This window comes from Aethalodelphis obliquidens, unplaced genomic scaffold, assembly GCF_003676395.1.
Source record: "Aethalodelphis obliquidens isolate GAN/ISIS:26980383/991018 unplaced genomic scaffold, ASM367639v1 scaffold83, whole genome shotgun sequence".
Taxonomy (NCBI): domain Eukaryota; kingdom Metazoa; phylum Chordata; class Mammalia; order Artiodactyla; family Delphinidae; genus Aethalodelphis; species Aethalodelphis obliquidens.
Window position 1 is genome coordinate 5,183,508 of NW_020838027.1, and position 16,050 is coordinate 5,199,557.

Sequence of the window (16,050 nt, forward strand, 5' to 3'; positions counted from 1 at the left end):
TGGGCCTCTCACTGTTGTGGCCTCTCCCGTTGCAGAGCACAGGCTCCAGACGCGCAGGCTCAGTGGCCATGGCTCATGGGCCCAGCCGCTCCGCGGCATGTGGGATCTTCCCGGACCAGGGCACGAACCTGTGTCCCCCTCATCGGCAGGTGGACGCTCAACCACTGCGCCACCAGGGAAGCCTGGTTCATTATATATTGATACAACAATCCCATGAAGGTAGGCTTAGGACTAGGGTTAGGGTTAGCCATTTACCCAAAGCTATCTAGCTAGTTGGTGATAGAGCCAGGATTTGAACCCAGGGAGTATGGCTCAAGGGTCTCTGCTCTTAATCACTCAAGACAGGGAGCTTTGAAATAGCCAGCTCTCTGTACAGACAGGCAGACAGGCATTAACACCTACACAAATAACTGCGTGGTTGGGGGGAGGGGCTGGAGATGGAGGGTGGAGTTTGAAAGACAGAGCTATGGGGGTTCTAGCGTAAGCCCCTTCCCGAATGGAAGCCTCAATCTGGCATTGATCTCTTTCTGAGAGGATGGCAGGCGCAGAATGACATCTGAAATCTGAGCGGTCATCTCTGCGTAAATATAGGGCTCAGTGTTGGAGAGGGATGACAGGTAGCCCTTAGCGAGAGGCAAAAAGCATCAGAGAGCTGTGTGTTTACACAAACTGTGTCTTGATATTTTCTTTGTCTATTGTTCTTGAGGCAGACATAATGAATGTTTCTTCTCTGGGGCATTTATTCAGATGACAAAGCTCAGGCTTTGCCTGGAATTGTAGAGACCCCAGAACTAGAACAGAACTTTGTTGACCATCTCATCTAGACCTTGTCCATCCCTCTACCCTTAACACACACACACACACACACACACACACACACACACACTCTCTCTCTTATGAAGACAGAGGATACGTATCCATTAGAAATAACAAGTGAGGTACCTGGTACACAGAGGCGTTAGTAGCCCCTGTTAAAAGGAATTAACCAAAGAAGGCAGGAGTCATTATGCAAACACAATGAGGGCCCAATGATATGAAGTCCTGAGTGATTCTTTCGTTGGATCTGACTCACGTTTCTCCATTCACTCTAGATTGAGTCAATATTTACATGATATGTCTGCCCTCTCGGTCCTATGTTTTTAATTCATTAGTTCCAAGTCTTGGAAACAGGCTACTCAAATATTCACCCCAGTGAAAGCTCAGGGTTATTAATAAGCAGACAAGTGTTTGCAGGCAGCTGGTCCGAGCTGGGACACTGCTCACGATGGAGAACACGTGGCTTCCGAACCACGTCTGAAATGACTGTGTTCTGCTGGCCTGCGCTGCACGCGCTCCTACTCTTAGGCCTCATCCAAGAACAATCAGAGACTATGACTAGAAATCTTCCTCTCACCCCCTACCCAAAACATCCCCAGCATTTTTAGAGGAAAGATGACATTTTCCCCAGCCCTGCCTGATCAGAGTGAGGGACTCTCCTACATTCTCCTCGTCAAGGTTTATATATCCTTGTCCCAAGGGTCAGAGGACTACTTTCCTCGTTCTTAGCGGAAATTCCATTCTTAAATATCAGACTTCCCAATTTGCCTCTCATGGTAGAAACCACGGGAAGGAACCCGAGAGACGACACCTGTCATTTGACAGATGAAGACAGGTGGGCCCCAAAGAAGGGACCATTTGAGGATCAAGTTGGTGATGAGATGCTGCCGGTTCGCAGACCAGGGCTCCTTCCGCCCACACCCTCCTCAACGTCCACGTGGCACTGAAGGCGACACCGTGTCGCCATGAAGCCCGGGAAGGAGCAGAGGCTGCCTCAGTTATTTTCCTAACCCTCCCCCGACCCCCTTATCTGAACGCACCCCCAGTGGAAGGAAAGCCCATGGGCTCTTACTCATTTCCATGTACTCTGGCGTCAGTCCAGTGTACGGTTCCAGGCTGTAGTCTAGATCCCACTGCTCTGGGTGCTTTGAACAGGCGGAGTCAGCTTGTCCAGGCTCTGTCTCACCTTTCAGCTTCCGAAATAATTTCTTTAGCTTCCTGGAAAAGAAAGGGATCCGTCACCAAGAGCCTCTGGAGGAGAGGGTTAGTTCTTCAGACAGAAAGGAGAAAAACAACTAAGTTTTGATACTGGACCATCTCTCATCTAAGGACAGAGAGAGGAACACTAAGGAGACTACTTTTCTCTTAAAGACAGTCCCAGGAGGTCCTTTGTCGGGATAATAAAAGGGTCATCCGGCAAAGGACCAAGTTTCTTCAAACCCGAAGAAACTTTTAATTCTTCCTGCTGTTTGATAAGCAACAGGAGTGTTGGCCCTTCCTGTCCTATTTTCTAACGGGTGATCTGTCCACCCTCTTCATGGGGAAGGGAGGGTGTTTAGAAAGTAGCAGAAAGATGCCATCTTCCCACCTCAAACATTTTCATGTGTTAATAACATGAATAGCATATGTCCATTAAAGCCAAGCTAAACGTTGTCCACCATTGCTATGGGGTGAATCGTATCCCCCCAAATTCATATGTTGAAACTCAGAGCCCCAGTGTGACCATATGTGAAGACAGGGCTTTTAGGAAGTACTTATGGTTAAATGGGGTGATAAAGGTGGGTCCTAACCCAAAGGATTGTTCGCCTTGTAAGAAAAGGAAGAGACAGCAATCTCTCTCCACCGTGTGAGGTCACAGTCATCTAAAAGCCAGGAAGAAGGCCCCCACTAGAAACCAAACCCTGCCAGTCCTTACCTTGGATTTTCCAGCCTCCAGAACTGCGAGAAAACACATTTCTGTTGTTTAAGCCCCCCAGTCTATGGTATTAGTTATGGCAGCCTGAGTAGACTAAGTCAACCACATTCAGGACATTTTTGGTCTAGAATGAGAACAAGACAATAATGGCCCAGCCTCTTGGGATTGGTATGAGGATGAAGTGAAACAGTGTTTATACCATCCTCAGCACAATATCTGGACATAGTAAGCATTCAATAGATGCTAGCTATTATTATTTTTAATATTAAATGCTAAGATTAATTAAATGCCTGAAGGTACGATCTTTTCATTCCTCCCACTGTTACACAATACACAGAGAATGAAATGAGGATAAGGAGTGAGGTCCCAGTTCTGCTGATCGGTCTAAGAGGAAGTTTCTAGGAGACTGTGGAAGGAGAACTAACAGCAGAACAGTCAGAAGCATAAACCTGAAATGTTTAAAGGGACTGTGCCTATAACTTAAGGTTGTTTTTACCATTTTACAGCTGGGAGGGCTGAGACTCAGAGTGGCTAGGGGTTGCTTGCAGTCCAAAGCCTGGCATAAGGACCCAGGTCTTCTGGCTCTGGCCCAGGTTTCTTTTCCTCCACAATTCACGGTCAAGGTCTCCATGAAGGAGACTTGGGATGGACACATGGAATTCATGAGAGCAAGAACCAAAAAGAGAAGGGGAACCGAGCGGATGGGAAGCAGAAGATCACCCTTCCTTCCCACGTGAGTCTCCAGCCGCCCCTCTGTTCGAACCTGCTGTGGCTATCGCTCATTCAGGGGAAATCTCTGATTGTTCTGGTCTGTAGCTTATAGTTCCCGATAATCCTAAATTGAAATCTCAGCTCTTCACTCCCTGGTGTGTCAGATAATCTCTTTAGCCTCAGTTTCCTCCTTACTAAATGATAGGTCCTAGAACCAATTCAATGAGATAAGGTATATAAAGGCAATTTAATAGCAACCATGTTTGGAACAAGGTAACTGCTCAATAAATGTTAACTATCATTAATGTAAAAAAACAAACTAAAATAAAGGGATTGTAAAGTCCATGTTCCATCCGAATGCAGGAATCCTCCCCACACACACATCCTCACACAAGGCCATCCAACCCCTGCGTAGCTCTTTCCAGAGGAGCACTCACGAAATCATTAGGCATCTCATTCTATCGTTAGAAAGTGTTCAGGCAAGTAGTGGGAATCCCATGGTTCAAAATAATGTTTTGATCGGTGCCTTGTCCAATACCACTGCCATCAAGAAGCCTGTAGTATTGCGGTATGGGTAAAAGTCTGATCTTGGATGTCAGGAAGTTGTTCTTTAAAAACCTAGTTTTACAACTCACCAGTTATATTTTCTTGGGCAAGTTATGAAAACTCCATAAGCTTTAGTTTTCTTATCTATAAGATGAGAAAATAAATATTAACTGGCCCATTGGGTCAGTTAAAGGAGATAATCTATGTAACATGCTTAATTTAGGGCTTGGTACGTGTCAAGAGCTCCATAAATATATCGTCCTTATCACTGTCATCCTCATCATCACAGGAGGATCTAAAGAATGAGTTGAGATCCACAGAATCAACAGTAAAATAAAATATTTCATGATAAGATAGCAAGCAACGATTCTGTGATCACAAGAAATTAAGAAAAGCCTAGATGGAGGCTGAAGATTCTGAAGCCAAATAGTATGAAGTGGCTGAGACCCTGTCTGTGAGTTGGGACAGAAGGACAGGATGAAGAAAAAACATAAAGAAGAGAGAGACAAGAAAAGAAGGGAGGGAGAGAGGGAAGGAGGAAGGGAAGGTCTACAACCAGAACTCAAATTAAGACTTTTCTGCCAAGTACCAGGAATCAGAAAACTCGGCCACATCTTTAGTAAAGAATAGTAAATGGGGCTTCCCTGGTGGCGCAGTGGTTGAGGGTCCGCCTGCCGATGCAGGGGACACGGGTTCATGCCCCGGTCCGGGAGGATCCCACATGCCACGGAGCGGCTGGGCCCGTGAGCCATGGCCGCTGAGCCTGCACGTCCGGAGCCTGTGCTCCGCAACGGGAGAGACCACAACAGTGAGAGGTCTGCATACCACACACAAAAAAAGAATAGTCATGGAAAATTGAACACATGCGTATATCCCTGTCCACTTCTGAAATGCTACCAAAATGATAGTGAATGAATTTTAAAATGTATAAAACCACAAGGTTAAAGAAAATAGTCATGACTACAGTAGAGTATGAGAGATATTAATGACCATCTTGGAAGATGAACAGTGAATGAAGGAGTTAGCAAAGCTGTGATGGCTGAATACCAAGTACCTACAGTGGAAGACAGAAGGGAAAAGCAAGTCAACTCATGCTGAAAAATCTCAGACAGGCTCAGGAATTGCAGGCACCAGGTATCAGCAAAGGCAGGAGGTAGGGATTAGTCAAGGCACTATTAAAGGAACAGCAGACCCTAATCTCTCTGTCCACCATATTGCCCAAGTGACCACCACTTCCCAACACCAACAGGAGCAAAAAGTTTATTCAGAGAAGAAAATGAACCAGGGAAACTCTGGATCTGACATAAATCCAATAAAATGATAGGAAGTTAAAAATCAATAACCTCTTAGGGAAAAAAGAAAATAGAACTAAAAACAAATATATGGGCAAGAGGAAAGAAAAGAGAAGGAAATTAATCAGTCTATGAACTTCAACATTTACGCAGAGAGAGAAGACAGAGAAAATGGTGGGGAAGAAACTACAAGAGAAATATAAGAAAATGTCCCAGAGGTGAAGGACATGCACTTTTTTTTTTTTTAAATTTTTTTGGCCACACCACACGGCATGTGGGATCTTAGTTCCCCAACTACGGATCGAACCCACACCCCCTGCATTGGAAGTGCATAGTCTTAACCCCTGGACCGCCAGGGAAGTCCCAGGACATGCACTCTCTGATTTTAAGGACCTACTCACCAAAATGAAGAAAGAAAAGATCTCCACCAAAGCATATCACCTTGAGATTTCAGAACGCTAAGAAGAAAGAAAAGGATTCTAACAGCTTCCAGGTCCAGAAGGACAAAGATAGATTCTCTAAAAATTATAAGCAAAAGGATATTAGAATTCTCAACATCAGCCCTTTACAATAGAAAACTCCAGGGAAATGTATTGACAAGGCAAATGATTTTTAGCATAGGATTTTATACCTATCCAAAGTATACAACGAGTGCAAAGGCAGAATGAAGACATTTTCAAACATGCAAATTTTCAAAAAAGATATATTTCTATGCCTCCATCCTCATGAAGTTCCTGGAGGATGAATTTCGCCAACCAATAAAGCAATAGAGAAAACAGTATGGAATCTGGCAAAGAATCCACGAGAAAAAGAAGTGTTGGACCTAACAGGGATTGATAGCTGTATGGAAGGTTTAGTGAACAAACACTTCTGGTCTAAACAGGATAATGGAGGGTTCCTAGAGGATGGTCTCAAGGAAAAAATAAGTGTGACCAATAAGACATCTGATGTGTTTAAAAAGAATGAAATATTGCCATTGGCAGCAACATGGATGGACCTAGAGATTATCATACTAAGTGATGTAAGTCAGAGAAAGACAAATATGATATCACATATGTGGAATCTAAAAAATAATACTAATGAATCTATACACAAAACAGAAACAGACTCACAGACATAGAAAACAAACTTATGATTACCAAAGGGAAAAGGGACGGGAGGGATAAATTAGGAGTTTGGGATTAACAGATACAAACTATTATACATAAAATAGATAAACAATAAGGATTTACTGTATAACACAGGGAACTATATTCAATATCTTATAGTAACGTATAGTGAAAAATAAACTGAAAAAGAATATATACACATATATGGCTGAATCACTTTGCTGTACACCTGAAACTAACACAATATTGTAAATAAACTATATTTCAATTTTTAAAAATGATAAGACAAAACCCAAAAAATAAATAAGAAATAAAAGACATCTAATGTGTTTAATGAGGTAATTAAGCTGGGAAAGTGGACACTTAAACAAGTGTCACCAATATGGTATAATGAGTATTATAAAGGCAGAGATTTAGGGAATCATGGGTAACCTAACCTGCAAGGTTTCCCTGGGGAAAAGCTGTGTAACCCAACCGAAGGATGAAAGATGAAAGAAGCAGCATGGGAAAGTGAGAGAGAGCTGTGGAAGGGGAAGGCGTGTGTTCTAGGCAGAGGGAATTATTTGTGCAACAGCCAAAGACAGTGCGAGAATGGTCGCTGCAGGGAATAAAAGGAGATCCAAACGTTCGCAGCATAAAGTAGGAGAGAAAGTGATGAAAGGTGACTTGAGAGGTAGCACCAGTTCATGAAGATGGCCTCGTCAGCCATGTGGATGCGGCAGTTCAAGTGAGAGATCAGGGTAGCAGAGGCCAGGATGATTACCACGGCCGTGGAAGAAAGCAGAACGAGACACGCTTAGGAGGTGGGGTTAAGAAGCTGGTGGGGAATTGCAGTTGGGAAGGGAAGAGGAACCGAGGATGACCCCCCAAAGTCCTTGGCCATGTGGGTGGGTGGTGGCAGAGTCCGCTAAACTGGGGGACACAAGAGGAGAGGGGCAGGAGAAGTTGTTGAGATGGAGGGTTTCATGAGACAATTAAGTAGGGGTGTCTAGTAAACAGTTATATGTGGTCTAGAGCTCTGAAAACAGGTCCGGGAGAGCTCTGAAAACAGGTCCGGGTTGGAGCTAGAGACCCAAGAACCATCACGGAGAGAACAATGGAAACTCTAGCAATGAACACCTCCTGTGGGTGGCGTGGAGGGGAAGGAGCCTTCAGAGGGCAAGGAAAGAGCAGTCACAGGAAGAGATGCTCAACTGTGAGACCCTGTGGCAACGAAGGCCAGGGCAGAGGACGGCCTCAGGAAGGACACCGCGGTCAGCCATGCGATACGCCGTGGGGGGGGTCCAAACAGCCACAAATAGTTCTTACGAACCTCTCCTTACCGGGAGTCCCCCTCCTGGAGATCTCAGCGCCCATTAAAAACATTAATAAAGGAAGTCCCTCGAGAGCAGGATTTAAGAGGAATCCTGCACGTCGTATAACACACAGACGGGGCGTTTGGAAAACTTCACATTGTGATTCCTACCGTATGATGCATTCGTTTGTTAAAATAACTCCTTTGAGGTTACCCTTGTCTCCTTTTCATCTGCTCTTTCTCTGTCCCTTGTGAATGACAAGTCTGAGAAACTCTGTCCAGAAGCCTCTGAGCCTTTCCCCTGCATGTGCCCCACAGGCTCACCCTGAGACCACGGTGACTGTCGGTCACGCCTTGGCCTCCTGGCTGCAGGATCCAGGCCCCAGGAGTCCTCCACAGACCCTGGCTTCACAGACCTCGAGCCTCGTGAAAGAAGGCAGAAGCAAGCCCGCCATGGGCCGAAGAAGAGAAACACATCAGCCTCGGAGCTGTGTATTCCTCTTCTTGACACAGGACAGGATTCAACTTTGTTCCTTAAACCTCTGATTCACAGCCATATTCCACTGTATTGAGGGGAACACACAGCTTCCTTTGCCTGTGATGGCTTTAAAAAGAGAGACTGTTTTATGTCTTTAAATACAATATTTATCACATCAAAAAAAGAAGAACGTTTATGAAATCTTCCTGGCTGTGTGCAGGGGTAGATTGGCTATTTTGGGGTGTGATCTGGTGCTTCTAGCAAGAATAGGGACTGGGGGACATTTTGCCAGCGGAAGTATTAATTCATCAGCTCTGTCCATCTCAGACGTCACTCAGGAAAGAATCTGGCACCTGAAAAAGAGCATTTACCCTTACACACACACACACACACACACACACACAAATTTATCTCTCTGAACGATTAAAGGCCATTTCCAATTTTGCTTCATACTAGAGCTGAGTTTGAGATAAAATTATAGTGAGGACTTGGGATGCGCTGTGGCGTGTTTGGGGGCACCATGACGCCTGGATTCAAAGTCCATTTTGCACAAACACATATGGGAAAGGTGGTGTGTGTGTGGTGGGGGAGATGAGGAAAATCCCCATCAATGGACTCAGATAATAAATAGCACAAGATCGGATTCTGCCCTGCGAGCCGGCCATGTCTGAAGTTATCTCAGAAGGAGCTGCCAATGAGCATTATTCTGGAGCCTGTTGTGTTGAGAACCACCTGGCTCCCCTCTGGAAAGCATCTGTCACAACTGTGTCAGGCCCCAGGAGCCTGGGGATGTGTGAGTGGGGAGAGTCCAAGGCCAGGCCACACAACTTCAGCTTCATCTAGTATCATGTCCTCATTGCCCGTGAAGAGTTACTGCTCCCAGTTTCGCTGCTTCCTCTGAAAGCACTTCATTTTTCCATCTCCAGGGGCTCTGAAGCAGGCCTAGCAAAAGTGGGACATGCTTCTGTCTGGACGGTGCTGGCCTTCCATGGTGGCCTGTCTGGGGCACCTGCCAGATTCAGGGGTAGCAAAGGGAGAGGTCTGGAAGCTGAAGATGCTTATCTTGGTCCCAAAGGACAGGTGTACAGTATTCATGGACATGCCTGGTATCTGTGCCAGCCCCGTGGAGGCCTGCGGGGTTAAAATGCAAGAATATTGTGCTGAGTCAGTGTCTCCCAAGCAAAGGACACGTGCCACTAGCAGCTCATGTGATGTTTTTGGAAGGTCACTAGACTTGGCCTAACATCTCATTAGAGCACCTGGAAGAATTATTCACTGCTCTCAGCTCATCCCTCTGATTGCAGTCCAGGAGAAAACCCCAGTCTGCTGCTGGTATGTCTTTAACAACTCCCCGGGACTTGTGCAACTTCTTTTTCAGTAAAGAGAATGCAGATCTTAGGCTAACTTCATGGATTAATAATGGATCAGTTTTATTGTATTTCTTTCTACTATTTGCTATTCAGGGTAACTGATAGTGTTAGTTTTCCACTTTCAGAAATGTGATGGACTTAAAAAGTGAATTGGTTTAGAGGAAATTAATATGCAAATAGCTGTCTAGGTAGGTAGTGGAAAACAATTTAAAAGCTGGCTGACAAATGACTAAAGATTGGGAAACAATCCAATGCAAGAAGCCTACTGGACTGGTCGACTCAAGAAGACACTAGAATTTGTAGTGGTGGTGCTTTTAGCAATACACACACATGCACGCACACGCACACATGCACGCACATGCACGCACAGAGAATCTAAGGAGAACCGTGCACCCTTAGGGAGTTAGATAAATTACAGCCGACCACCTGGCTTACCAGCAAAGCCAGTTCAATAGTCTTTAACATTTTAAAATTCTCTTTGGCAGAATCTCAGCAAATTGCTTTCAGAAGTAAATAACAAACACGAAAAATGATCAATTTATGTGTATAACCATATTTTTTTTACCCCAAATATTCTTATCCAGTATGATTACCTACATAACTCCTCAGACTTGCTTCTGTTTTTAAAAATCAAGTCTGGTCTCGAAGATTAATATTTATCTCCCTGAGGGAAAAAACTGGATGCAGGCTCTGACGGCACCGAAGAGCTACCATGAACCACAAGCCATGGGTCCCAGAACATAAGAGAAAAACACTGTTCCTGAGAAGGTCTTTTCAGCTCACTCCCTGGACTCGAAACACTCAGAGAGCATCACTTGTAAACATAAAAGCCAATGACACTCAGTAACACCTTGGCTACCTGTACCCCCAGGAACGGTTCATCCTTTCTCGGATACCCATATATTCTCTTTTCTAGAGACCTGAGCATATATGCAAGCTGTATTTTTGCATAACCATGTGTCTTTCTAGAATAACTTTCCCAAGGTCTCACAGGGACTATATTGCAATGCCTGGATTTAAACCCAGATCTGTTCAACAATCACTGCCCTACAGAGATGTGTTGCCTCCACGAAAGAGTTAAAGACCACTGGGTCTAGTTTTTATAATTCACACTATTCCTTCATCACTGTCAGGCTCAGTGGTCATTTCTCTTTTGCCTATAAAAGACTCCCCTTTTTTATTGCTTATTTCATGTTTCTCTATCATACATAAGGATGTTGCCAGGTGCATGAGCTCTGGATTGATGGGTCTAATCTACTGAGAGTGGGCTCTGCGTGGGGCGTGGAAGACCCAATAATCATAATTGTGGCGATTTCAGGTGAGCAAACTCAGTCACAACCTGTAGAATTGCAGAGAACTTTGAAGATAAAATACCGTAGGGCTTGGTGGGAGAACTTTTGCTCTACATTCCTGACTTCAACTATATGATTAGGTTGTATGTGTTCACTAACAGATTAGGAACTAAAATGAGGAAAACTATTTTGGAAGAGAAGTGACTTGTATTGGAATTGGCAGTGACCAATTTCACTGAATAGAGGAGAGGTTCATAGAATGCTAGAGCTGAAATGACAAAACCTTAGAGATTATTACATTATTATATACTAAATAGGTATTAGATCCTGTTGTATATTATGTATTATTATATGCTTTTCCTCAAGAGATGAGGATAGTGAGACGTAGGAAGTGACTTGCTCACAGCTTTATGAATTTCATGCGAATGCCATCAATTAAAGTGCGCCATAGCAAACACACATCAAGCATAAGGAAGGAAATTTCGCCTTCAAGGAAAACAGCTGTGTGTAGGTATCATCTGTCATGGAGCTGATAGAGTTGATGGGCGGGGAACATCCAACATACTGTCCAAATGACTGAGTTCTTGCCTCTCTTACACCCTGAAAAAGGCTTCTGGGGGCTTCCCTGGTGGCGCAGTGGTTGAGAGTCCGCCTGCCGATGCAGGGGACACGGGTTCGTGCCCCGGTCCGGGAAGATCCCACGTGCCGCGGAGCGGCTGGGCCAGTGAGCCATGGCCGCTGAGCCTGCGCGTCCGGAACCTGTGTTCTGCTACGGGAGAGGCCACAACAGTGAGAGGCCCGCGTACTGCGAAAAAAAAAAAAAAAGACTTCTGGGTCCCGAGTGGATGGGCCAAGTGGTAGAAGAGACGCCTGGGAATGAAAAAATGGCAAGCTGTCTCCAATTCCAACCAATGTACTGGAAAGACAGGTGTGTTCACCCGGATGTTTGGAGGGGACTGGAGACTCTCCTTTGTAGCGGTGGTGGAGGGGATGGACTCACGGCTTCGAAGGGGCCAGATGTGGCGTTGGCACACCTTTTTCTCGGCATGTATATTTTCTGGATGTTTGTCCATCAAAAATGTGTCCTCTCTGAGATGGTAAGCTCCTAGACCACAGGGACCACGTGTCTCACCAGCTTTGTTTGATGACGATCACGGAGTGACTTTCAACCAGGAAGCTGAGAACGAGGTGCTGTTTCAGAGGGTTGAGATGCCCAAACCATGTTCTCCTCCAGCTCCTCCGAGAAAAATCACGTGCCCAAGTGCCTCCTGTGGTTACCCCAGTGTGGGGACAGAAAAACAGCCTAACTGATGGCCAGTGATGGTGAGACCCATTCTGACGACTGGGATGGCAAAGTGTTATGAGCGAATGCTCAGGATTCTCATTCCTTGAAGTAGGGCTCTCATGAAAACAGGTTTTCTTTCCAGATAAATCCGATTGTCTCCATCATAACTTGAGCTCTCTAATTGTGCTTCTGAGAAAGACCAAAGAATAGCTTTCTCTGGGGATCTGTCAGACAGTCACAGCCCCCCATGGGAGCAGTGACTGGTGTAGCTTTCCCTAAAGAAAGGAGTGGATCATGTATGTCTGCTAATGGTTCCAATCAGCCCCAGGAACCTATGCTCAGCGACCCTTAAGCAGACTGAGAGAGATTTGGGGCTCTCACCCTTGCCATTACCCTGGCATGCCCCAAGACCGGTCAGGCACCACTACCTCATCTTCTCCTAAAGCAACACCTGAGTCACTAAGTGTTTTGATAAACCCGAGTCAGTCTGTTGTTTGTTTAGAAAATAAATCTACATCCAAGGGAACCTGTTTCTTTTTTTTAAATTCATTTATTTTTGTCTGCGTTGGGTCTTCGTTGCTGCACTTGGGTTTTCTCTAGTTGCGGCGAGCGGGGGCTACTCTTCATTGCGGTGCACAGACTTCTCACTGTGGTGGCTTCTCTTGTTGCGGAGCCTGGGCTCTAGGCACGCGGGCTTCAGTAGTTGTGGTGCGCAGGCTCTAGAGCGCAGGCTCAGTAGTTGTGGCACATGGGCTTAGTTGCTCCGCGGCATGTGGGATCTTCCCAGACCAGGGCTCGAACCTGTGTCCCCTGCATTGGCAGGCGGATTCTTAACCACTGTGCCACCAGGGAAGTCCGGGAAACTGTTTCTTTAAACAAAATAATGGCAGACCAACTTGTTATATGTGACAGTGACAGCCTTCTTTCAAGTCACAGACACAGCCCCCTGCTTTCGCAGCTTTCTTTGACTGCTCCAAAATGCCTGACCTTTACTTGTCTGAATTCTGACAAAGTTTGCACCAGAGAGAGAACACCCAGTCACATGCAGTCTATTTTGTCTCCCAAACTAAAAAAACTAATCTCTGAGGAGATAAGGACCATTTCATATATATTTTTCTGTATTTAGTTGTATACAAATCTTGTGTATAAGTTAAAGAAAAAGAAACAGAGAGCCTTGTGTTATGGTCTGAATGTCTGTGTCCCCTCCAGAATCTATATGTCCTACCCACCAATGTGATGGTATTAGGAGGTGGGACCTTTGAGTGGTAATTATGTTTAGATGAGGCCATGAGGGTGGGGCTTCCACAATGGTATTGGTGCCCTTATAAGAAGAGGGCACCACCAATGTTCAAAGCAGCACTATTTACAGTAGCCAAGACATGGAAGCAACCTAAATGTCCATCAACAGATGAATGGATAAAGAAGATATGGTACATATATACAATGGAATATTACTTAGTCATTAAAAAGAATGAAATAATGCCATTTGCAGCAACATGGATGGACCTAGAGATTATCACACTAAGTGAAATAAGTCAGGCAAAGAAAGATAAATATCATATGATATCATTTATATGCAGAATCTAAAAAAAATGATACAAATGAACCAATTTACAAAGCAGAAACAGACTCACAGACTTAGAAAACAAACTTATGGTTACCAAAGGGGAAAGGTGGAGGGGGGCATAAATTAGGAGTCTGGGATTAACATATACACACTACTTTATATAAAATAGATAATCAACAAGGACCTGCTGTAGAGTACAGGGAACTCTACTCAATACTCTGTAATAACCTATATGGGAAAAGAATCTGAAAAAGAATAGATACTATATATGTATATGTATAACGGAATCACTTTGCTGTATACCTGAAATGAACACAATATTGTAGATCAACTATAGTCCAGTATAAAATAAAAATTAAAAAAAAAAAAAGAAGAAGAGAGCACCAGAGCTCTCTCTCCACATATACACAGAGCCTGGGTCACATGAGCTTACAGGGAGCTGGTGGTCTTCATCAGGACCAAACCGGCTGGCTCCATAATCTTCAACTTCATGGCTTCCAGAACTGTGAGAAATAAGCTACCCAGTCGATGCTATTGTGTTACAGCAACTCAAGCTGATGAAGACAGCTGGGAAGGCTCAGACTGCAGTTTTTGTGGGTACAGCTCTGTGGTATCCAATTCTCATTTTTTAATACCTGAGCCATACAAGCCAAGAGATGAAGGCAGTGGTATTCCCTGCAGGCGCTCCTGCAGTGTGGACAGTGTTATTCCTGGTTACGTAGCTCAGGGCCTGGCTCTCTACCCTTATAGAATATTCTGTTGGACACTTATTGTTCTCAAATTCCTTTGCTGCTTAAACTAGCCAGAGTGGACTCCAAGGTCTGCTACTAAGAACCCAGGCCAATGACATGAACAAATGCAGCTGGAAATAAAGGGATTAAACCAGTTTATTGCAGGATTTCTCAGAGCCATTAAAATAATATGCTTAGTAAATCTCCAAAAGGGAGACAGAGTGTGCGGCAGTGTCTTCACCTAACCTTGTGGGGACTGTCTGACGACTGCGTCACAGGACGGATAATCTTGCAAGAAGTTTGCAAAGAACTCTGAGCCTGGTACAAACTGTCCATCCAGTCCTGCTAAACAGAACTGGCCCAGCCTGTAAGAGTTACCCCTGATCCTCTCTGTCATTCCCTGGCTCTCTGATGCCAGGCTAGCTGAAAACACCCCCTGAAACAGATTTCTTTTTTTACAACTAAAAAAGCAATAGAAACAAAAGGCAGAGGGGGCGACATTTTCCTTTGACCTGAAGGTAGATTTTCACCTGTTTCATCCTCTTTTTTGGGTCCAGTGCTCGTGAGTCAGCAGTTATTTTCATGACTATCTCAATGCAAAACCTAATGAAAGGGAGGACCTTGAAGATGGCAGAGGAGTAAGACGTGGAGATCACCTTCCTCCTCACAAATACATCAGAAATACATCTACATGTGGAACAACTCCTACAGAACACCTACTGAACGCTGGCAGAAGACCTCAGACTTCCCAAAAGGCAAGAAGCTTCCCACGTACCTGGGTAGGGCAAAAGAAAAAAGGAAAAACAGAGACAAAAGAATAGGGACGGTACCTGCACCTCTGGGAGGGAGCTGTGAAGGAGGAAAGGTTTCCACACACTAGGAAGCCCCTTCGCGGGCGGAGACTGCGGGTGGCGGAGCGGGGGAGCTTCGGAGCCGCGGAGGAGAGCGCAGCCACAGGGGTGCAGAGGGCAAAGCGGAGAGATTCCCGCACAGAGGATCGGGGCCGACCAGCACTCACCAGCCCGAGAGGCTTGTCTGCTCACCCGCCAGGGCGGGCGGGGCTGGGAGCTGAGGCTCGGGCTTTGGAGGTCAGACCCCAGGGAGAGGACTGGGGTTGGCTGTGTGAACACAGCCTGACGAGGGTTAGTGCGCCACAGCTAGCCGGGAGGGAGTCCGGGAAAAAGTCTGGACCTGCCAGAGAGGCAAGAGACCATTGTTTCGGGGTGCGCGAGGAGAGGGGATTCAGAGCACCACCTAAATGAGCTCCAGAGACGGACGTGAGCTGCAGCTACCAGTGTGGACACCAGAGACGGGCATGAGACGCTAAGGCTGCTGCTGCAGCCACCAAGAAGCCTGTGTGCGAGCACAGGTCACTCTCTACACCTCCCCTCCCGAAGCCTGTGCAGCCGCCACTGCCAGGGTCCCGTGATCCAGGGACAACTCGCCCGGGAGGACACAGGGCGCGCCTCAGGCTGGTGCAACGTCACGGCGGCCTCTGCCGCCGCAGGCTCGCCCCGCATTCCGTAGCCCTCCCTCCCCCCGGCCTGAGTGAGCCAGAGCCCCCGAATCAGCGGCTCCTTTAACCCCGTCCTGTCTGGGCAAAGAACAGACGCCCTCAGGCGACCTACACGCAGAGGCGGGTCC

The 16,050-nt window shown here is 45.8% G+C and overlaps 1 protein-coding gene across 3 annotated transcripts in view; it reads right to left on the minus strand.

Annotated features, from left to right (window-relative positions):
- The window catches only part of ANO2 (anoctamin 2), a 333,147-nt gene that overhangs the window by 36,093 nt on the left and 281,004 nt on the right, over nucleotides 1-16,050 (minus strand). For all 3 annotated transcript variants that reach the window (XM_027093346.1, XM_027093345.1, XM_027093344.1), the window contains one exon: nucleotides 1,889-2,034. In XM_027093346.1, coding sequence (XP_026949147.1) covers nucleotides 1,889-2,034 — 146 coding nt within the window. The remainder of the gene's footprint in view (nucleotides 1-1,888; nucleotides 2,035-16,050) is intronic.